Source organism: Heliconius melpomene, chromosome 15 (genome assembly GCF_056956725.1).
Source record: "Heliconius melpomene rosina isolate 202511_hmr_F chromosome 15, ASM5695672v1, whole genome shotgun sequence".
NCBI classification, from domain to species: Eukaryota; Metazoa; Arthropoda; class Insecta; order Lepidoptera; family Nymphalidae; genus Heliconius; species Heliconius melpomene.
Genome location: NC_140403.1, coordinates 3967608 through 3992916, shown reverse-complemented (window position 1 = coordinate 3992916; position 25309 = coordinate 3967608). Strand labels below are relative to the sequence as shown.

Genomic DNA, 25309 nt, shown 5'->3' with positions numbered 1-25309 from the left:
AAATTAATCAAAAAAAAGTTATGTCTTTGACAAATTCAAGTATAACGCATTAAAAACAACAGTAAGGTAAAATAGAAATTAGTGACAAACAAAATCATATGTACATATAGTGGAGAGATTGTCTACTAAACAAACTCAATAAATATATTAATTATTTTTTAAATTAAGCGAGCGGAGCTATTTATTTGATTCGCTGAAGCGATATTTTCAAATGTTACCTCGCGACCTAGTAACCGTTTTCGTTTTGTATAAATAATATTGTGAAGTAAAAATGGTGTTAGTCTGCCTCTAAAATTCGCAGCAGGAAAGTAAAGTAAAGTAAAACGGAGTTTATTATTTATTTCATAAAGAAAATTAAAAACTTTGGCTGTGTAGAAAGAGTCCGTACTAACATTAGGTTCCGAGGTTCCCTTTAAAACATATAATTAAAAATACATACCCTTGTCTTGTTTAATAATTTTTTTTGTGTTTTTTTGTTGTGAAGGGATGAAGGGTTATCTCAAGCCCTAAAGTTTAAGTGGCAATGGGCAGGTCACATATCACGCTACTCTGACAAACGGTGGACCATACAAGCTACAAGCTGGAAAGGTCCTATAGGAAGGAGAAAGGTAGGCAGGCCAAAAAGACGGTGGGCTGATGACATTATAGACATTGCGGGATTAAGTTGGACATCTGCGGCAAAAAATAGAGAGGAATGGAAGAGGATGGAGGAGGCCTTCACCCAAACAGGGGTTCACATCCAAGAATTGGATAACTAAAAGTACTAACACTAGTATTAGGAACATGAAATCTTTCATACTAACATTAATATAAGACTAACATCAAAACCAAAATGTAAATATGTGTTTGTGAATAAAAGGGCTTAATTATTATTATTATTATTTATTATTATTTTTTGTTGTGTAAACTGAAACTCTTCACTGAAGCTATAATCGAAGAACTTAATTTTTCCCAACTCCCATACTGTTTCTATAACTGCTGAACTTTTATAATGCAAATTTTCAAAGCGTTTGTTTTCAGTATTGTTTCTTTTTTCTAATAAAGAGATAAATTATTTAATAATTAATTATTATTAATTTCATTATTTAATATTTTCATGTTTCACTCTGAAGTCAAGGCAAAGCGCGGCGTTGAGTTCCGCTACTCAACACACAATACCTCCAGAATTTGACAAAAAATGGAGAATGGAGTTTCTTAACATTAGGTTCCCTCTGTCTACCCTGCAGTGTGCGGGATACAGCGTGAAGCTAAAAAAGTGAAATATTAACTGCAACACATTAGTCACAACATACGTAAGCGCATAAACTAATGTGTTCATTTCCTAGGCTATTTCATAGGAACGTATTTTCGGAAGCTAGAAAGCCATTTCCCGATGCTCGTAGCTGAATGGGTACTTCTCTACTTCCTTTTGTAGCGCCCGTGGAGCTTTGCGCAAAGCTGTATGCGATTTTAGAAATTTTATACAAAATTTTAAGCAATTTTATTTTATTTCTACTTTCTTTACTGTTTAAGCAATTATTTTTTAAACAGACTATTTTTAGTCGAGTCTAATTTATTAAGCTTAAGTTGAGAGATACTCAAATTTAATTTTAACGTAGAAATAAGTTATTAAAATAATTATTATGACATATCTTTTAAGCTTCCCGCTCTATCTCGTATCCAACAGGATAGGCGGAGGAAAATCTAGTGTTATGACACTCAGTCACCCATTTCTCGCCTAATGCTGGTGACATAGACATACCACTCGAAGAAATGAGAAAAATAAATATGGTGACAAATAAACGAATAAATATATATTTTATTCATATATTTGTATAGTATTTAATCGTTGCTTTATAATATTACCATAAATGCCCCTTCTATATGATTTCTAGTCTATGGTTCATACTCTAGAGAAACACTATATCCGTTAGTGTAGTATGCAAACTACGTGTATAATGAAAACTAATTTGTACAGCTCACCTGTAATATTAGTATACAGGATGTACGTTTAACTAAATTTATTTATTTAATAATAATGGTATTTGTTAATTTTTGTTTTGAATTTAGTTATTTTTATCACGTAATTTAATCTTTAACATTCATCATTGAATTTTAAAAATATTTTATTGTCATTTTTGTAGCTTCATGCCGTATCAATCTTATAGGTAGGTAGGCAAAGGGAACCTGGGAACCTAGTGTTAAGACGCTGTTCGGTCCAAATGTTGTAACCGAACACCGCGGCATAGCCTTTCAGCACGTTCCCGGCGCTACTATTATAAGGCAGTGCATACTCGGACCGCGGACCGGTAGCATTCATTAGCGTATTATCATATAGCAAGCAATAAAGCAACTTTTATTTAAAATATTATCTTTTATTATCGAGCCGCTAATCTCCAGCTAAATAGTGTAGGCCACGTCCCCTACATTTTGGTCCTTCGAGCCGGATTAGCATCTAGCGAATTTTTTAAGCAATTTTATAAAAAGACATTTTTAGCAAAGACTAGCATTTAGTGAATTATCGTGACTTTACTAATTATTTAAGTGAGTGAGTGTAACGAGCAAGCAGAAGAATAATATTTGGCCACGAGGCTAAAATATATAATCAGCAAATAGCAGCAGGACGTAGCATCAGGACGTAGCGTCATATATCAAGTAAGATCGTTCCTATTTTTTATATATCTAGCTTTTTCATCTTTAAAAAATGGAAGACTTATTTAAAACACAAATCGAGATTAGCGAAGCTATTCATAAGATTATAATTAATATCAAAAAAGAAAGCAAGGAAAGAAGATCAGAAACGTCTTTGAAAAGGCGATTAAATAATTTAGAGGCATACTGGTCGGATTACGAGGCCAATGATGATCGTTTACGCGAGTTTAAAAATCTGAGTCATCCGTATTTTCTTAACTCTGAATACGAAAACACAAAGCAGAAATATAATGAAACAAAATCTTTTATACTTAATCAATTAAATCAGTTAGGGGAGCCTCAAGATGAATTTCAAGGAGCACAAGCGGGAACTTCCGCGGCAGGACAGCAAGCGAGCGAGTACGTAAGTACTAAGAAGGTTAGCCAGGGTTCAAATAGCAAACTGGATGACATGCTTAAAAAGCAATTCGTTAACTTCAAAGCATTTTCTAGGACTATATCAGCGATTGATATGGAATCAATATCGGAGAGATGGGAATACGAGGATATTCTCAAGCAAATACAAACCCGTTGGACAGCTATAGACACGTTACATTGGGAAATCGATGCTGAATTGAACGGAGAAGACGGAGAGTACGAATATCTATTTAATAAACATGAAAAAGAATATAGCAACATAAAGAAACTTTTAAACTCTAATATGTTTTCGGTGTCGTATCGCGAAAAGTACACACCGCAAATAAATATTCCATCCTTTAATGGAAATTATCAGCATTGGTTGGCTTTTAAAAATCTTTTTACGGAAGCCATACATAAAAACTCTTCTTTATCTAATTCGCAAAAAATGCAGTTTCTTAAAGGTAAAGTTCAAGGGGAACCCGAAAGATTAATACAACATCTTACTATTAGCCATGAAAATTATTTAACATGTTGGGAAATTTTAAATCATCGTTATAATAACAAAAAACGTATTTTTACTGCTCATGTTAACACATTATTAAACATAGCGACGGCACAGCAACAATCATTATCGCACATTAAAAAGCTACATGATACAACTTTTGAATGTATCCACGCCGTTCGCAATTTGGGTGTCGATACTAGCTCATGGGATCCACTTATTGTGCATATTTTGTCGCAAAAATTAGACTCAGAGTCGTATACGTCTTATATAGAATCTTTAAAATATCCACAAGAATTGCCGACTTTACAAGATTTTTTAAAGTATTTAGAAGGGAAGTTTTCTACTCTCGAATCAACAAGAAAGAAACAGGAAGCATCTAATAACCATTTTAATATTTTTAATAATAAAAATCATCCTCAGCAGCATAAAAATTATACATTTCGCAGCAACTATTACAAGCCACAAAACTCATCAAGGCCTTTAAAATCTTTACACGTGGCAAGCACAAAATGTCCTATTTGTTCAGAAGCGCATGGAATTTTCCAGTGCAAAAAATTCATAGAATATCCATTACAAATAAAACATAAAATCGTTTCACAAAAACAATTGTGTAATAATTGTTTGTATAATCATAACGGAAATAGGTGTATTTCATTGAAAAGATGCCGCCTTTGCAATGGAAACCACCATACGCTGTTACACGAAACCGGAATAAATACGACGCCAAACGGACATCAAACAACAGCCATTGCGCAAAATAATTATGTGGAAAACCATGACCACTCAGTCAGCACTTTACATTTACCTAACAATAATTGTAAAGAAATATTATTATCGACGGCAAAAATAAACGTCATATCTTCAGATGGATCAAAAATCACTATGAGAGCACTTATCGATCAAGGTTCTCAAATCTCTCTAATTTCTGAAAACGCAGCACAAAGGTTAGGCTTAAAGAGATCACAGTGTAAGGGTGTAATTTTCGGAGTAGGTGAAAAAGAAAGCAATTGTAAAGGGATGCTCAATATCACCTGTAGTTCAATACACAATAATTTTTCTTTTGATACTGAAGTTTATATTATGAATAATTTAATTAAAAATTTGCCGAATAGAAGTTTCGTAAAGCCAGCGTGGACGCATTTAGAGAACATTGATCTAGCGGATCCAGAATTCCATATAAGCAGCCCAGTAGATCTTTTATTAGGGGCCGATATTTATTCAACCATCGTTTTAGCCGGTATTATAAAAAACAATAGCGAAAACCAACCCATAGCTCAGCAAACTCAGTTAGGTTGGATCTTATGTGGGAATGCTCAATTTTTTAATTGCAACGTCGTTGTAAATAACATTGACGACATACTAAAATTTTGGGAAATAGAGGATATTTCCGAGGTATCAAATATGTCTTCAGAAGATCATGAATGCATAAATAAATATAAATCAACAACAAAACGATTAAAAAGTGGTCGATATGAAGTTCGGCTGCCCTTGAAACCCGAAATTCAGAATTTAGGTTCGTCAAAGCACGTAGCTGTAGCACAATTTAAAAATTTAGAGCGTAAATTTAATAAAAATAAAAAATATGCCGACGATTACAAGTTATTTATAAATGAATACATTAATTTAAAACACATGGTATTGTGTACAGAAAATACTAGAAATACGATATCGGAGTGTTATTTGCCACATCACGGTGTGGAGCGAGCGGAATCTATCACTACAAAACTACGTGTAGTCTTTAACGCCTCAGCGAAAACTTCGAACGGAAGTAGCTTAAATGATTTTATGTACCGTGGTCCAAATTTACAGCAAGATTTACAGATGCTTATATTAAAATGGAGGAAATATGAATACGTTTTTACAGCGGATATTGAGAAAATGTTCAGAAATATTTTTGTACACGAATCTGATCAAGTTTATCAAAAAATCGTGTGGCGAGAGTCTCCTGAGTGTCCTATTTCATTTTATCAGCTTAAAACTGTAACGTACGGAACTAAAGCAGCGCCTTTCTTAGCACTTATGACATTAAGGCAACTCGCAGACGATGAAAGGCATAATTATCCCGAAGCAGCAAATATTTTAGAAAATGATTTTTTTGTCGACGATTTACTCAGCGGAGCATATAGTATTCAGCAAGGTCAAGAGCTAGTCAAAAATTTGGACATGCTTTTAAGGTCTGGAGGATTTAATTTGTGGAAATGGAGGTCAAATCAAGCGGAATTATTAAGCAATATCGACCAGGAATGTCAGCTTAGCACGGAGTCAAATTTATTTAATTTTAAAATAGAAAAAACTAAGACTTTAGGCTTATATTGGAATTCGCAACAAGATAGCTTTTCATTTAACAGCAATATAAAAGAAAAATCACCATCAAAGCCTACTAAACGAATTTTGCTTTCGGAAATATCAAAAATTTTCGATCCGTTAGGCTGGATAGCACCAGTTATACTAAAATTAAAATTAATATTTCAAAAAGTGTGGGAATCGAATTTAGGATGGGATCAAGTAGTTCCCGACGAAATCTTAACTAAATGGATTTTAGTACGATCTGATATAATAAATATATATAAAATTAATATACCTAGGTGGTTAAATAGTAAAGAGAGCGATTGTATAGAGTTGCATGGATTCTGCGACGCATCTCAAAAGGCATACGCATGCGTAGTTTATGCACGTGTTAACTCATCGGTCACACTAGTCGCCGCAAAAACAAGATTAATTCCTTTTAAAAAACCGATCTCTCTACCTAAACTCGAACTTTGTGGAGCTTTGCTATTATCTAAATTAATTGATAAAATCATAACTAGCTTAAATAATCATACTATTAAATTATATGGCTGGTGCGATTCCATGGTAGTGTTAGGATGGCTACAAGGCGATCCCGGTCGTTGGAACGTCTTTGTTGCCAATAGAGTTAAAAATATAATTAATATAATGCCTAAAGAAAATTGGAGATACGTAAAATCGACGGAAAATCCCGCCGATATAGCGAGCAGAGGAAGCTTATCAACAGAATTACAATTAAACAAATTATGGTGGCAGGGACCACCGTGGCTATTTAACAATGCGATTCCACAATATAAAGAATATTTTACTAATCAAGAAAAGAAGAAACGCCAAGCAAATATTGTACAAAATATACAGAACCCATACAACATAATAACGGAGTTATTAAATAAATTTAGTTCATTTAATAAAATTATAAGAATATTAGCATGGGTCATTCGAGCTATCCACGGCAAGCGAAAACAATGGAGCGGCGAGTATCTCACATTACAAGAACTCAGATATGCAAGTAAATTAATAATAAAACATGTTCAGCTTACAGAGTTTACTTGTGACATTAATAATTTAAAAAATCATACAGCATTACAATCAAGCAGTAAATTACTAAATTTAAATCCATTTATCGATGAATTTGGACTATTACGTGTAGGTGGGCGACTACGTCACGCCACTATTAGCTCAGATATGAAATATCCCATATTAATCCCACATAAAGGCCGTTTAACAGACTTATTGATTGATCAAGCACATACACTAACATTTCATGGAGGACCTCGTCTTACATTATCAGTATTACGACAAAAATATTGGATTATCGGGGGAAATCGAGCAACCAAACATTTTATACAAAATTGCGTTACCTGCAGAAAGTGTAATACCACTACCAACCATCAATTAATGGGGGATCTTCCATCAGCAAGAGTAAACTCACCATATCCATTTTATCATACCGGAGTGGATTATACGGGATACGTCGATATCAAAGCGAATAAAGGAAGAGGTATCAAAACTTGTAAAGGATACATAGCCATATTTCTGTGCATGGTTACTAAAGCGGTTCATTTAGAACTAGTGTGGGATTTAAGCTCTTCTGCGTTTTTAGCAGCTCTACGTCGAATGGCAGCAAGGCGTGGGGCACCTGCACACATGTATAGTGACAACGGTACGAATTTTGTTGGCGCAAATCGAGCATTAAGGGAAGAATATTACAATATACAGCAAATTTTCGGTAAAGAATGTCATAAAAATATACAAGAACTAGGTATAGAATGGCATTTTAATGCACCAGCATGGCCAAGCGCTGGCGGATTATGGGAAAGAGCAGTACGTAGCTTAAAATTTCATTTGCGGAGAGTTCTAGGAGAACAAAAACTAACTTTTGAAGAATTCTCCACTCTTTTGGCGCGTCTGGAGGCGTGCTTAAATTCGAGGCCACTTTGTGCGCTATCAGAAAGCATCGACGATTTAGATATATTAACACCAGCTCATTTTTTAACTGGAAGACCAGGCTTGTCCACAATAGATACAGAAGAAGATGCCCGAACGAGATGGCAATTAACAACTAAATTATTTCGAGATTTATGGAAAAGATGGAAACAGAAATATCTTTCTCAGCTATCAGTAAGGAGTAAATGGTTAAAAGCTAAACCAGATATTGAAGTAGGAGATATTGTCGTAATCCATGACGATAATCTACCATCACAACAATGGAGCCTAGGGAGAGTAGTAGAAATTTTCCCTGGAACGGATAATCACGTACGTGTGGTCACCCTGCGTACTTCAAGTGGAATAATCAAACGACCAATTACAAAATTATCACTCTTGCCGATTAAGTCGGAGACGAATCTAGCATCAAATAGCATCAAGGAGCGTAAATCTAAAGAAAATCCAAAGGAAAGCATACAGAGGCCAGCGAAACGCATATCACTTTTATCACTAGCAACTACATTCATCTTATTTATGAATGTTATAAGTCCGTCTTACTGTGAATTTAATATTACATATTTAAAAAACTATAATTCACTGTATTTGAACCCATTATACAATATGAAATTAATTCAAGACAAATGGACACTCGTGGTTTATTATAATACGTCACCTTATTGGCAAGGAATTCAAGCATATAATAAATTGACGGGCTATATGGAAAAAGTATGTGATAGCTCATATTTAAACAATCACTGTAACATTACCTTGCTACAACTGAAACATGAGTACAACGAGCTGGAGTACTACAATGAGCTGGTCATGCGTCAGCGCGGGAACAGCGGCACGCGACGGAGACGCGGGCTTATCAATGGAGTAGGCTACGTTGCAAACAGTCTCTTCGGCGTATTAGACGAACATTTCGCAGAAAAGTATCAACAGGACATTCAACTCATACAAGCAAACAATAATCATCTACTGCACTTATGGAAAAATCAAACGTCTATTATTGAGGGCGAATATAATTTATTAAAACGTACTGAAGTGACTATAGAGAAACAGCATAAAATTATAAATAAGCATATAAATAACATATATAACTCAATAAGCATTATTGATCAGAAATTAAATAATATTTCGTTCAACGAGGAATTTACACTTTCCGCAATTACAGCAAATAACTTACTGCAAAATCTACGTCGTATTCAAGATACCATGTTAGACACCATCACCGACGTTCATCATGGACAACTCAACTTTCATCTAATCCAACCGGAACAACTTCGACAACAGTTACACATCATCTCAGGACATTTATCACAAGAACTTACTTTACCGTTAGAAAATTTAGACACCGATTTATTTAAAATATATAGTCTTTTAAATATCAGAGTTAGGATGACTCAGCAATTTTTATTATTTGAGATAAATTTACCTTTGGTACACCGAGACTCGTATACGCTTTATCATCTAATAGCTGTACCTCAACAAGTCAAGAATAACACCGTCAGTGTTATTCCTATAGCAGATTACGTAGCGATCAATTTAAAACGAGATGCCTATTTTACATTGCCTCAGACCGAATTACAAGAGTGCTTAAAAAGCGACCAGTTTTACATATGTAAACAGCAAAATATTATATCATTTTTATATACTAATGAGCGTTTTTGTATAAAGGATTTAATGACACACACTTGTCAAACAATTAAATCATCATGTGAACATAAATGGATAAAGCTAGCTGAAAATAAATATTTATTTTTCTTTTGTGATTCTTACACTGTGCGTGTTATATGCGATGACAAAATGACAGCACAAACATTGAGCAAGGCCGGTATTGTTACCATGCAGGAAGGATGTCTCATTAAAGGAAAGGATTTTTCTCTATATGCGCAAAGATCCAAAAAGAGTAGCTTAAAGATAATGACAGATATTTTTACGCCTACGATACCCGCTGAAATTAATCACCTTTTAAACATACCTATGCCAATACAAGAATTAAATTTTACAAGTTTCGCAAACGATTCACTAAACGATCTCGATTTAAAATTGAAGCAGCTTCGAAAAGATAGTGAGTCAGTGGACATCATATCTTACCACGACATACACCAGTATACAATATGCTATATCCTGGTGGGAGCAGCAATAGCAGCGGTAGCAGTGTTTGCATGGCGCAGGTGGCGGCAGCGACGGACCGTGGCCATCTCACCCGAGATTCCTCTTCATAACCGTAATGCAAGTGTTAGTGATAGTGCCAGTGTCAGTGAAAGTGCGCGAAAGCAGAGCAAGGCTGACCGTCAGCCAGGTGTTTGTGATAGGGTTATATTTAAAAACCAAGCAACATCCCCTATCATTAGTAGCCGAAATCTATTAGCAAAATAATTTGTTTTTATTAAAGAAAATCTTTATTTATTTTTTGTATAATTTAGTCTTAACTTAGTTATAAGAAAAATTGTTTATCATCTTGTAATAGTTCTTAAGTTCATCTCCCTCATATCATCATAGCTTATGTATCATTTATCTCTGGCCCGGGAGCATGTTCGGTCCAAATGTTGTAACCGAACACCGCGGCATAGCCTTTCAGCACGTTCCCGGCGCTACTATTATAAGGCAGTGCATACTCGGACCGCGGACCGGTAGCATTCATTAGCGTATTATCATATAGCAAGCAATAAAGCAACTTTTATTTAAAATATTATCTTTTATTATCGAGCCGCTAATCTCCAGCTAAATAGTGTAGGCCACGTCCCCTACAGACGCTCTGTTCCCATTAAGACACTTCAACTTCCCGCCTAATTCTGGAGACGTTGGCGGAATGGCGGAACTCAACACCGCGCTTTTCCTTGTTACCAGAGCGAATGAATAAAATGATTAAATATTTCAGTCCCTGTCCAGCCCGTCACGTTTACAGTTATGAAAATTTTTAAATTTTAATTTCAACAAAATTATATAGTAATATGAGTTGGGTGTTCTATATTTCTACGTATATAAATTAGTATTAGCAGTCTGTCGGTCTGTATGTCCTTACAACATGATATTGATTCCAGGTTTCGCTTCTACGTGTACTCAGCGTACGTGGAGAGGCGGACGGTGGCCGCGGTGCGTGTCATCGCCGCTACCAAAACGCGTGGTGCTGATCCCGTCTTCTGTCGCATATGGCTGGCTGATAACCGTACGCTCACTCTCAAGGCCCGAGTCAAGGTTTGTTTTCTTTTTCTTTTGTTTTTATATTTTTGGATTGCTTAGTATGTAGATTTTTAAGATTATTTTTTGTGTTAATTCTAAAAAGTAATATTCTCATTTCCTCATAATGGTAACTAGGCAAAGTTCAGCTTGGAATTCCGCCATTCAACACTGCACATACATCTAGAATTTGGTGGTAAATGAGGATGAGTATAGAGTAGATTGATTGATTGATTTCTCGATATATGGCGTTTCGAGCGTGCCAGTTGAGCACAATTCATTTCGCCAATGTCACGTTGTATGGAAAACACACGAAGGAAATTGACCGGTAATAAGAAAGATAAATATACACAATTATAGAATGCATGTAAAAAAAAAGAGATCCTGTGTTAGTACAGCCTTCACCTAAAACAAAATAAACACAAATTTACAATATATACACAACACATTAGATTAGTAATAAATAATATTTTACATGGGGGTTAGTTTAAAGTTTTATTTTGTTAAGTTTAATATATTTACATAAAAATTTACATAAAGGACTAAACACAAACATTAACAAACACTGAACATTTAAAGGACGAGGGACTTTATGAGGGAGGACATCATATAAGGGACGAGTTAAGTTAGGACAAGAGAAAAGGATGTGGGAAGGGGAGCCATCGTCCAGGCCACATTCACACAGAGAGTGGTCCCTGACCCTGATCTTAGCTAGATGTACAGGAGTAGAAGCATGCCCAAGACGTAAGCGACAGATTGTTGTAATAATCCTCCGTTCAATAAACCTTTGAGAATAAAACCAAGGTCGCCTAGGAATATCAGGTTGAATAAAGGCGTAATACTTACCTTTATGGGATTTTGACTCATTCCAGAAATTATTCCAGGACTTATGCAGATGAATATCCGCAAGGGACATCAGATCTTGGGCGGAATTGGAGAAATGGTCTAATGTGCCACACTGAATAGCTGATTTAGCGCAGGAGTCTGCAGATTCATTCCCACTGATTCCAGAATGTCCTGGAATCCACACCAAAGTAACATCCAAACCCTTTAGATGACAAGAGTACAATTCTTTACGAATCCTTAAAACAATTGAAGATCTCAATCTACTATAAAATGGGCTTCCCTTTAAGGCCATTAAGCAGCTTAGTGAGTCAGTGAAAATAACCGTCTGTTTAAAATTGTGGGAATGTGCAAACAGGACTGCTTCTAACAAAGCAACAGCCTCGCCTGTGAACACAGATGATTCGGGTGGGCATTTAAATTGTAGAAGAATTTTGAATTTTGGTATCCAACAGGCTGCACCAACACAGCTCTCCTTCGAGAGCTTCGATGCATCCGTGAAGATGAGGAGGTGATTCGACCAATTGAATTGAACTATTTCTTTAAATTTTGTGTTGGTGCCAGGATCTCCCTTGGTTAGGTCAAGATTTGTGACGATACAAGGAGAATGAACTAGGGCGTTATACGGTGTAAGGAATAGTGGATTAGAAGGAAAACAAGTCAAAGGATTAGGGAGAGAGGTAAGTCTAAGGAAGCTATCAAGCAGGTATGGTAAAGGTTTGCCTTGAGGGATGAGATCAGCTAGCTTAGATAGCTTAGACCGTAGAGGATGGGAAGACAGCTGCAACATTTTACTCACAAATCGATCGGAAAGGAATTGTCGGCGGATAGGAAGTGGAGGATCTACACACTCCACCTGCAATGCATTGGTAGGAGTAGACTTCATCGCACCTAGGATAATCCGAAGACATTTATATTGTATTCGGTTTAATTTTTCAGTAGGTAATTTATTAAAGGGGTCTAACACAAATAATCCATAGTCAATATGACTGCGAATTATAGCATTGTACAGCAGTTTTTGAGTATAAGGGTGTGCGCCCCACCACACACCAGACACAGCTCTCAAAGCATTAATGCCTTTTTCACATTTCCTGCTGAGATATTCAGCATGAGCAACTCCGTTCAATCATTTATCAAGTATTATGCCTAAAAATTTGACGTTTTCTGTTAGATGAATGGGAATATTATCACACAAAATTTGAAAATTTGGAATTACTCTCTTTTTGTAAACACGACCGCTTGACATTTAGCTACCGACAATGCCAGGCCATGCTCAGAGAGCCACTGGTTAAGATAGTGCAAGGCAGTATTTAAACGAAAAGTTATGTCCTCCACAGAATTTGAGCTGTAATAGAGGACGATGTCATCAGCATACTGAAGGATGTTACAGAAATTATTAACAGATAATTCAAGGTCATGTGTGTATATGTTATACAACAGCGGACTAAGAGCTGAACCTTGAGGAAGACCTTTCCAGACAAGTCTGGAAGGTATAGTAAGAAGTCGATGTCTCACAGATACCGATCTCCCGGTCAGCAGATTACATATGTAATGGGACATCCTCGGCGGAATACTCAGCTGACGCAATTTCTGCCTGAGCACCGGAAGAAGAACATTATCATATGCAGATGCGACATCTAAAAAGACACCAACCAAATACTCTCCTTTGGCAAAGGCTCGTCGAATATCTGTAGTAAGAATACTGAGACTATCAATAGTACTTAGCCCCTTTCTAAAGCCAAACTGAGAGGGCGCTAAGATATTCCTACTTTCCACTATCCATTCCAGTCGATTTTTCAAAAGCCGTTCAACAATCTTAGATATAGTAGATGCCAGGGCAATGGGTCTATAGGAATTAAAATCTGAAGGACATTTTCCAGGTTTGAGGATAGGGATAACAATTTGGGACTTCCATGAGTTGGGTATATTGCCTGATTGAAATATTTTATTTATCATGTTTAGAAAATGTTGTTTAGAGTTATCATTTAATTTTGTAATAAAGGAATAAGAAATACCATCCTCACCTGGACTGGTATCCTTTAAATCCGTTAAGACGTTTTTAAGTTCTTCAAAGGAAAAAGGAAGATCCATTTCCTCCGAAGATTCAACCGGCGTGGATATAAATAAATCTTGGGATGGGACAAAAGGAGGAGCCAGTTTGTTTGCAAAATCGTTGAGCCAAACAGAAGGATTATTGGAATTGGGACTGCTGACATTGTTAAGAGATCGGCGAAATCTCTTAACATTTGTCCAAACAAGGGAAGACGAGGAACGAGGACTAAGGGATTCACAAAAACTTATCCAACCACGTTTTTTCTTTTTCCAAATGCAATTTCTAAACTTCGCATCCTTGCGTCTGTAGTCGATAAAATTTTCCATAGTCATACAGGCTGCGTATGACTCCTCGGCAGATGTTCGCCAAAGGACAGAATCAGAGCATTCCTGATCCCACCAGGGATTGAAATGCATCCAATTCTGAATGGAGCGGTATTTGGGGATATGTAGGTCAGCAGCAGACATAATAGCAGAGACAAACCCTTCATAGTACACAGAGATACTCTCATAATTACCAGACTCAGAAAGATTGCACAACATGCAATCCACAGAGTCGGCGTACTCGTTCCAGTTGGCCTTTTTTAAATTAAATCTATGGGGAAGGGAAGGACTAGGAGTGGAAGGAAGTCTATTATTTAAGGACAGCAAAATCGGGAAATGGTCACTACCATGGGTAGATGGAAGTACAGACCATGATAGTTGGGAAGCAAGAGAAGGAGAAGATAAGGAAAGATCAATAGCAGACCTAGGGTTCTGATTTGGATTAACCCTACGAGTCGGAGATCCATCATTGAGAATGCAGAGATCCACATCATCAATCATGTCCACCAACGAAGGCGAAAATCCATCACAGTAGTAACACCCCCACAAAGTGTGATGGGTGTTAAAATCACCCAGGACCACCACAGGGTTAGGAAGCGAAGAGATAATAGACTTAAGCTGTAAAAAGATGGAAGGGGAAGGATGGGGGATGTAAACAGAAAGGAAGGAAATACCAAGGACCCTCACAGCAACAGCATTCAACTGTTGACTATGAGAAGGGAGAGGAATACGGGAATATGGAGAAGAGTGCTGGATGAGGATAGCATGACCTCCATACCCGTCATTTCTGTCCTCCCTTAAACAGGCGAAACCTGGCACCCTGAATCGGGAGTCAGGCACCAGCCACGTCTCTGAGAGGGCAATAATGACAGGATTATGCAGAGAAATAATATAAAGTAATTCATGCTTTTTAGCACGAATACTCTTACTATTCCACTGTAGGAAGGATAGTGGAGGCATTGTGAAGGATATTGAAGATTTTGAGTAGGTTTTGGGCAACGTTGGACGGTAAAGGAAGTTCATCAGCAGTTGAGATTATGCTCACAAGAGTGTCAGTCAAAGCAATCAACAGATCCTTTGTAGATTCTGCTGAACTGTCAGAACCTTGATTAAGTGCACAACCATTAGGAAGGGATGAGGAACAACTGCTAATAATGGACTGGTGAGCTTGTCTATTGTATCCCTTTGCCATAGGAGCGTGGGGACGGGGAGCTTGGAAAACTGTTTTAGAGTAGGATTTAGAGGAAGAAGCAGCAGGTCTGCTTTGTTGGGATTGGGAGTTCGTGAAAACAGGAGGTGAAAACATTTCCTTAGCAACATCTGCATAGGAACGTTGGACAGATGGAAACCGAGAGGATGCTTCCATATAGGAAATACACTCTTGCGACATAACCGACTTAATGTTCTGTTGTCTTACATACTCAGGGCACCCTTTATCAGTAGCAAAATGTTTAGCTGTGCAATGGATGCAGGTTGAATTTTCCTGCCGGATGTCACATGCATCACCAGTATGAGACTGGGAACACCTATAGCACCTTGGCTTTGATCTACACTGTGACTTAACATGACCAAAACGACAGCAATTAAGGCACTGGATTGTAGGATATTTATAAAGTTCAATATTAAGGACAGATTTATAGGAGAACACTCTTTCAGGCAATTGTTGGCCACGTATAGTAATTACAACAGTTTGAGTTGGAACCCATGTAACTACACCCTCACTTACATTCTTGCGATTCATTCGTCTTGCTTTTACAACTTCACCGCACGCACTAGGGAATATCAGTGAACCAACAAACTCTTCCAAAGACCATTCAACGGGAATTCCTTTTACAATTCCCATCCTTGTAATATTAAATGTCGGGATTACACAAACATATTTACATAGACTAAGAACAGGATTATTCAAAAATCTATTTGCTGCATCAGCAGATGTAAATTGGACACTGATTTTATTGCGACCCACATTTTTAACTCCATCATTAACTATATCAGTGATTTTATTAGTATGGAGAAATTGACCAAATTTAATGGCTCTTATAGAGGTCCCTGCAGATGGATCAGGAGATTCCCTTGACACTTGATTTTGGGGCATCGGATAAGGCAGGGTGGGTCCATACATTCTGAATGGAAGGAGTGGCGGTGGATGGGTTTATAATCGTTTTTTTAATAATATCCTGGCTTGAGGGTGTTTCCTCAACTTGCCTCTTTCTATTATTTACTTGAACAGTAGAATTTACATAACCCCCCCCCAGGATCAGGGGGGTCAGGCGGAGGATCAGGATCCATCTTAAAATAAAATAACCTAACTATAAACTAAAACTAATCTAAACTATAAAACAGCACAACTACTCACTATTACCAATTACCTTATTGGTATGGATCTATTTACATTATTATATAATGTTTCCACTAAGTAAATAAAGAGTTTCACCACTAAAAAAGAGATATTTTCACTAACACGTGTGTCAACCAAAACAAACGTCAGCGAAAAAACGAGTATAGAGTATCTTAACACTAGGTTCTCAGGTTCCCTCTGCCTTTGCCTACGTGCGGGATACAGCGTGAAGCTATCAAAAAAAAACATTATGGATGAATGAATTATTTTTACGGATATTCTAAATATTTTTATATGAAAGGTAGCGACTGATTCAGACTATAGGTACCCAATATTAATGGATACCTTTGGGAAACAGAATGTCTTAACATTAGGTTCCCCCTAAATTGCGGTGTGCGGGAAAACAGCGTGAAGCTAATTAATTATTTTTTTTAATTAATGCGTTCAAAAGGGTCCTACAATTGCACCTAAATGGCTTCATCACAGGTGAACATTTTGCCGATTGATGTCTTTTAAAGGACAATGTAATCAATACATTTTTAAGTTGTTAATAATATATTAATTAGTTGAGCAATTGCAGTTACTAGAATATGTACCTTATATTTAAAATACTTTTTTCAACTTCAATTCTACTTATACTTTTTAACGTTCAATTCCCATTACTTCTCATTCGAATAAATGAAATATTAAATAAAAAATAAATCAGCTTCACGCTGTATCCCGCACACAGGCAGAGGGAACCTAGTCTTAAAACACTCCATTCCCCACTTTCTGCCGAATTCTGGAGGCATTGCGTGTTGAGTGGCAGAACTTCACCCCGCGCTTTACCTCGAAGCCAGGGCGAAGAAATGGAAATATAAACGTAAATAAATACGAAATGAATATTTTTGTTTAAGTTAATTTATGTTTGTTCTTCGTTTTGTGGTTTAGATAATTAATTTTATTTTATTATAAGGTGTAATAAAGTGTTGAAATAAATAAATAAATACGAGTATTTCACTTCCTCGAGTGGGGATCGAACCCACAACCAGTAGCGTGTACAGTCACACACTTGTGCCTACGCCACGACTGACCTTAATATTCTTTAGTATTTAATATAGTTTAGATTATACAATAAAATTGTTGTCACTGCAATGTGAATACGCCAGAAGACACAATTAGATTACGTTCTTAAGAAAGTTTCAAAGATCTATGATTATTTATTAGTCCCTAGAGTCGCCCGGACTAGCAGCCACTTAAAGTTCGAACCTTAGAGTTAGTTTCCAAAGTAAGATGGGACTTGGAAATTGGAGACCTTAATGGCTGTGCAGCACTAATTGAAAAATGATAGATTTTTTTTTCTCTTTTGTGTGCGGGATACAGGTTGAAGCTGAAAAAAAAGCAGCTCGTAGCTGAATTTTATTATAAACATTCACTTCTAGTAGGTTGTAATTATAAATTCAAACCAATTTATTAAGTGAACACGTTAAAAGGTGCACTCATTAAACACGGTACAGGGGAATGAGTTCAATTTCATAAAAGCTGAAGAATATATTGCTAAAAGAATTTTGAACACAGAGCTAAACTGAATTTTGTATGAATATTCTCATGAACTCTAATTCTGTTATCTTATTTAATTTAGTTTCTTGTATAATATATTGCTTTTTTTGTATTTTAATTTTATGCGTCAGTCGTAGCGCAGGGAGGCAAGTCATGGCGAAACCAGGTTGTGGGTTCTATTCTCACTTGAGGGAAATGATATTTAATATTTCAATTTCTTTCGCCACTCAACACGCAACGTCTCCAGAATTCGGCAAAAAGTGGGTAGAAAAATATATTGCATTTATTGTTTATGTATGAATGTAATTCTCTTTGCAATATTAACGTTTATTTATGACTTTTCGAAGTCATTTCAAACGACTATGCGGTAGTATATTTGCTCTGCACTCAATATCTCTCGCGTCCGTCAAGCGATGAACTTTATTGGTTCTTCAGAATACTTTTAAAGGCATAGGCAGAATACTTTCATAGGACTTTCTTGTTTATTAAATTTTGTTTCTGTTTTTCGATTTTTGTTAATAAAATTATTTGAGGCCAGTCGTGGCGTAGACGCACAAATGTGTAAGCTCGACTGGTTGTAGATAAGATCGCTATGAAATATTTATTTAATATTTTTTTTAATTTTGTCGCTCTGGTGTCGAGGCCTCCAGAATTAGGTGGAACATGGGAAACGTAGTGTCTTAACACTAGGCCTCTGCCTACCCTGCCATTGGCTGCTATTTTTAAATTATTTATTTAAATGACGACGGTACTAGAAAAAATACGGCATGTTTCTACTTCGCAATAAGCATTTTATTTGTAACATTTTTGTATCAAAATACTTACAATGGCTTCAAGGCAGCTGAACCTCGCTTAAGGGTCTAACAGAATTGAACGCACAAATCGGATTACGTTTCCCGCACGTATGAGCTTTATATATTGTAAAATTACACAGATTAATATTATATTATGGAATTTTTAATAATAATACATAAAAAATTTGTACGGGAAATATTATATTATAACATTCTTTGAGCACAGTTTTGCTATTCTATTTTTTTCATAATATTCACGCAGTATATAATTTCTGATTTTTTTTTATGTTAATATTCAGATTTGATATACAGGGTGTCCCAGGAGTCAACGATAAAATGAAACCAGGTGATAGACCAAGTTGTGACAGTCATGAGAAAAATATAAAAAAAAATCTTTGTCATGTATTTTTCATATTATATTGATTTTAAAAAATATCAGAAAAACCGACACCCTGTGATGGTTTTTCAAGTCCCAGGACTACAAATATTACTCTTTCTTCATTTTTTTTTCTGTAATGTAATCATGAGTAACCCTTCTGTGAATTACAGTTTAAGATTGAAACATACCTGCAACAGTTTTCAATAAAATATCGTGTTTTTGCCAAACATTAAATTCAAAATATTTACTACACTCAACTTTAACCGACTATACCATAAAAAAAATGTACTACACTGTTTTTGCAAGTAACTTTAAAAGTTGGCGCATTTAATCTGGATTCCGAAATGCTACGACACTTGCTTTATTACTTCTTTGTTGAAGAGAGAAAAATCTAAATACACGATAATCGGGATGACGTTCAACGTTTTGGTATCTTTTCCGATACCTACATTCTAGCTGCAGCATTAGCGTTACATAACCATTCTCCATGAATGAAATGCATATTGGCAATGTGTCAAAGACCGAGTATATGGCCTGCGAGAGCATAGACTCGAGCACTATCCTTGTAAGTCCTGGGCCAGCCCCTAAGTCGGAAAACGTTTGGACGGTATCTTGCGATCACAGACCACACCAGTGACCTCCCGCCACTTAGCCCAGGCAACGCTTATCCGACCGTGGAGATCGTGATCGATGCCTCTAGACGCGTGCATGACGGATCTAAGATACCTGAACTTTTTCGACTTAGGGGCTGATCCAGGACTTATAAGGATAGTGCTCGGGTCTGGGCTCTCGCAGGCCATATAATCGGTCTTTGACACATTGCCAATATGCATACGTCGGTTTTTCCGATATTTTTTAAAATCAATATAATATGAAAAATACATAACAAAGATTTTTTTTTATATTTTTCTCATAACTGTCATGACTTGGTCTATCACCTGGTTTCATTTTATCGTTGACTCCTGGGACACCCTGTATATGAAGCTATATTGAACATACTCGTACATTAGTTTGTTTGTTTTTTTTATGGAATTTGGGATAACACCGCAATATATATTTTTTTGTAATATATTTAATTTTGTGTAGGCAGATTTTTCACAACACGTGAATATTTTTACGACGTGACAACTGCTTATAAATGAATGAGTACCGACTGCACGCACGAAAAACACTTATCGTCACGTTCCATGAGCCGTTTGTGCGAGCGAGAACGCGGAACAAGTAATAGAGAGCGACGATCAACTTTAGCATTCGGCTTGTGACGCATTTATCCATTTACAAAGAATTAAATACCACAATATTATGTTGTTTTCGTAATTAATCTGTATAATTTAAGTGAAAAAATATTTTTGTATTAACAAATGCAAATAAATGTTTATTTATTTTGGTAAACTATTACTACATTGGTAGGAACCGAACCTAGTGCGTGTATTTTGAGAGCTATTATCACTAACTACTAAACCAACAGGGCTCTTACAGCGAAAGTTTTAAGTACAAAATTAACTTAAGTTATTTTAAGCTACATACTTTAAAGTGTAATGCGAAGAACTTGATAGAAATTCACAAAATTGTTATTATTTTAGTTCTTTTATATGTATCCCTACAAAAAAAGTATTCTTATTTTCAGCCGATACGTGAAAATTGGAACCTCAAATACAGTGCCACATACGTGCTCTGCTTGCTGCGTGACACCGGCGTGAAGCCGCAGGACACTGTCGGCGCTTCAATATCAATAGTAGCCAATGCTGCGCCAAACAAACCGCCCACTAACCTGCTGACGGTCTTAGATACGGAACCTAAAAGCGGAATTGAGGTAAGGAATTACTGTATGTATGTGAAGCTTAGAATGTAAACTTAGTAATTGCCGTAATTTTAGATAGGACTTTTTTACAATTTATTATAAAATTTATCATAGGTATAAAAAAATTGCTTCACGCTATATCAGGATACACAGCAGGGTAGGCAGAGACCTTAAGACATTTTCCACGGAATTGTTCGAGGCATTGAGTGTTGAGTGGCAGAAATCCTCGCCTTGGTGCTAGAGCGAAGAAATGAAAATATTAATAAATAATAATTCAATCCCTCGAGTGCTGATCGAACCCACAACCGTCGTGTTACAGTTACATCCTTGTGCCCCTGCGCCACTACGGCCTTAAATTGCTTCATTATTGTTCTTTAAGTGTATAAAATGCGTTAATAACATAAATTAGTTGTAACAAGAGTATAAGGATTTCGAAGTATCTTAATAAGAACCCTACCCTTAGTGGTCACAGCGCTTGAATGAATTCAAGAGAAGCGGGTTCAATTTTACTACGTACGATTTTTTTAAAAGTAACTCTCTTTCCTAAGTGTGTAATAACTAACACCAAATATAATTAAAAAAATCATCCAAGTAGTACTTTTGTGCTAGTGTCCAGTGTTTAACTGTTTACGAGGTGGTTCGATTTTTAAATTATTTTTATTTCTCTGTCCTAAACACATCTCTCGTTCAGTCTCTCAAAAAAGTTACATGTAGATAATGGTGTTTTAACACTGCTTTCTTCGAAAGAAGATTCGAAAGATAAAAAAATCATTATGAATGTACTGTCTCAATAGGTAGTCATTTGGGTATAACGTTTCTTTATTCTGCATAAAAGCCATTGTCCTAGGTGTGATAGCTGTTAGTGGAAGTGCAACATGTTCTGCCATTTACACAATTGCTATGGCTGGCGTTGCTATTACAACTGCTATTAAAACTCCTGTTTCGCGAATAAGCCTCTAAAAACAAATGTTAAAGGTTGCGTAAGGGCACCAGCGTGTTTGTGAACGTGACAGGTTGTGGATTCCATTCCTATTCGAGGATATGAAATATTTAATATTTTCATTTCTCTGCTCCTGTGGACTCGTGGTCGCCTAGTTCCACTTCTTAACACGCAATGCTTCCAGACTTCGGCGGAAAGTGAGGAACGGGTTATCTTAACACTAGGTTCCCTATTTGGTACCTACAATCTCTACAATATTAATAAATGTATTCCACTCTATAATAATTTAATTTATATGAATAGGCTAACTTTGTTAACTTAGCAGCACGAGGACGTTTACCATTTGATGTAATTGTATTCGTTCGTCAACAGAACGGAAATTAATTGTTGTATATTGAATTCACAGTATACGTTACATGGCGGAAAGAGAGCGTAAAATTTAATCTAAAAATACAATTGTGACAGACGTACTGTACTGTATGTTTGTATAAATAAAATAATTGATTTGTAGTCGTTTTAATTGAAAATAATGAAATTTCATATGCACTTTTACATAAAATTTGGTGCATTCTGTTGGATGCGATTGTAAATGTCAACAGGTTGCGGTTCAATTTCCACTGGAGCCAATGAAATTCTTAACATTTCAACGATCTGGTGATGAAGCAAAATTCGGTGGAAAGTGGGGAATGGAAGTGTTTTATTGTTAACAGCTTCACGCTCTATCCCGCACACAGCAGGATAGGCAGATAGAACTGAATGTTGAGACACTGCGTCCGTCTTATTGTTAACGGGTGGTCTTTACATTAGGTTTCCAGATTCTCTCTGTCTAGGCTATGTGAGGGGATACATCGTTAAGCTCTTAACAATAAGACACTTCCATTTCCCACTTTCCGCCGAATTTTGCCTCATCACCAGAGCGTTGAAATGTTAAGTATTTCATTTCCTCGAGTGGGATAAGTAGATGGATAAATATTTCCACATTTTATTCCATTTCCTTTCATTTTTAAAAATAACAATCTGTTAAAGTAGAACATATCGATCGTCATTCTATGAATAATTAATTAATTTATTGACGTGCAAGCGCAAATTACTTTACAAAGTAATTGTCGGAGTTTGTTGCTCATTATTGATATTACAGTCTGCTTATAAACAAGTAGCGGACGCGCGCAGCTTTGCTTGCTTATTTAGGGGTGAATTCTAATAAACCAGGAAACATGTTTTCAATTAAATATTTTTAAAAATCTAAATTTCAAATTTTATAAGCATCGGTGCCGATTTAATTTTTTTTCCATACAAACTTTCAACCCCTATTTCACCCCTTTAGGGTTAACATTTTGCAAAATCCCTTCTTAGTGGATGTCCACATTACGAAAATAAACATCTGTCCAAATTGCTCGTTTCTACCATTAGCAGTTACGGCTGTGCGTGCGTCTTACCTCAGTAAGTGAGGACAAGTCCTTTTATATATATAGATTATGTAACTATGAAACTTTGTATTTGTTTGCAAATATTATATTAGTTATACGACAACTTGTTATTTATATATATATTTGACAGATGGTCAGACGGACAACAAAGCAATATAAGTTAACATATTTTTCTCCTCATTCCAGGAAACACTCCACGTCTGCGTCAAACCTTTTCATTTCTCGTACGCCAGAGACGAATGGTTGGTGGAGTGGTTCGAGCTGAACCGTCTATTGGGCGCGAGTCATTTCTACATGTACAACGAGTCGCTCAGCACTCAGGTGGCATGTCTGTTGGAGCACTATAAGAAGCAGGGTCTCGTTACTTTGCTGCCGTGGAAACTTCCCATTGTGTCAAAGGTGGAAATTAGGTGAGATGCTTTTGTTTATCTGTTGTGATGATTTAATTTCTTAATGTTATGTTTGTAAATAATAGTAGAAATGGCCGCTATGGTGGAATATTTAGTGTAAACTGAGCAAAAACGTCACGAGCTAAATATTCTATGAAATTGACCACAGTCTTAAATAATCATCCGAGTCAAACCTGGGACAGGGTATAGTAGAAAAGCAAACCCCCTACAGGTTTTTTCTCTTCCAAAGAATGCTTACTCCCATGCCACAACTTGCAGTGTCCAACTTGGAAGTCGTTAAATTGATAACTCAGCTAAGTTGGCTGATGCAAAGAAAACCTTGTAAAATGCGGATACCCACGGAGGGTCAAACACCATGTGACTACTGCGTTGACCCACAAACCATGGCACGTTTCCCCTCGGTAGCATGCACCCAAGCTGACTAAGGCAACGGATAACGCAGTCAGCGTAGCTAAACACTGGTTAACCTTAATTTGAAACATCATCATTTGACACGAAGAATAATGAATATTTATATTGAACCAGATTAAATATATTAAAATAAACAAATAAAATGCATGAATTTCACAAAAATGCAGATCAATTGTATTTTGCATACATTTAAAATTTATTTCCAATATTTCAGTTACAAAAATTTACACCAGACCAATTATGTCCGCTGTCGGGATAGGCCTTTGTTATTCTATCTATTTGACCTAATTCGTTTGACACAAAACTCATCGGGTACGCGAATAGAGCTTTCATTTGTTATTTGAATATTGAATGGAAAATGACAGAGTTAGACCAGAAGTGGTAGGTTGTAGGTCCGATTTGAATTCGAAATTAAATATTTAATATATTCATCTTCTGCGAATTCGGTAAAAAGTGGGAACCGGAGTGTTTTAACACTAGGTTTCCTCTGATACATGTGGGATACAGTGTGAAGCTAAAAAATTAAAGAGTACTTTTTAACATTTTTTAATTGTGCGATTCCACATTTAGGAAAAATACATACTTTTACAGAACATACATACATACTTTTGGGAACCGTGCAAGCCCTATAAGATTAAGAAACTTTTTGGTTTTTTGGTTCAAATCCCGCTACGTTAAATATTTTTTACGTTTTTAAAAAAGAGCAATATTTTTGTTATAAAACTTTAAAACAATTGTTTAATTTTTTGTTTATGTCGGTCGTCATTTGTTTGTCTATATTTTCTTGTGTAACCTTAACATTTTCATCATCTATAAACGAAATATATCTATTAAGTACTTTCTTCTTTCTTGACAAATATATTGTTCTATTCATTAAACAATTATTTCATTTTTTAAACAAGAGAAGTGAATAACTACATAGTTTTATTATTGAACTCATTCGTAGCAATAACAAGACTCGTAGCGGCCCTCGTAGCACTTATGCAAAGCTTAAAAAAAATTCTAAAGTCGTAGTGTTTTTTTTTGTTATATTATAAAAAGTCAAAATTGATTGGTACGGATTTTTTACATTCAAATTAAATATTTGGAGTATGTAAAGAACTAGTATTATTTAATAGAAT

General features: G+C 36.0%; 1 protein-coding gene across 1 annotated transcript in view; it reads left to right on the top strand.

Moving 5' to 3' along the window:
- Positions 1-25309, top strand: part of LOC146531352 (uncharacterized) — a 58710-nt gene that overhangs the window by 30982 nt on the left and 2419 nt on the right. The window contains exons 3-5 of the mRNA XM_085198308.1: positions 10795-10948; positions 20827-21012; positions 23554-23777. Coding sequence (XP_085054434.1) covers positions 10795-10948; positions 20827-21012; positions 23554-23777 — 564 coding nt within the window. The remainder of the gene's footprint in view (positions 1-10794; positions 10949-20826; positions 21013-23553; positions 23778-25309) is intronic.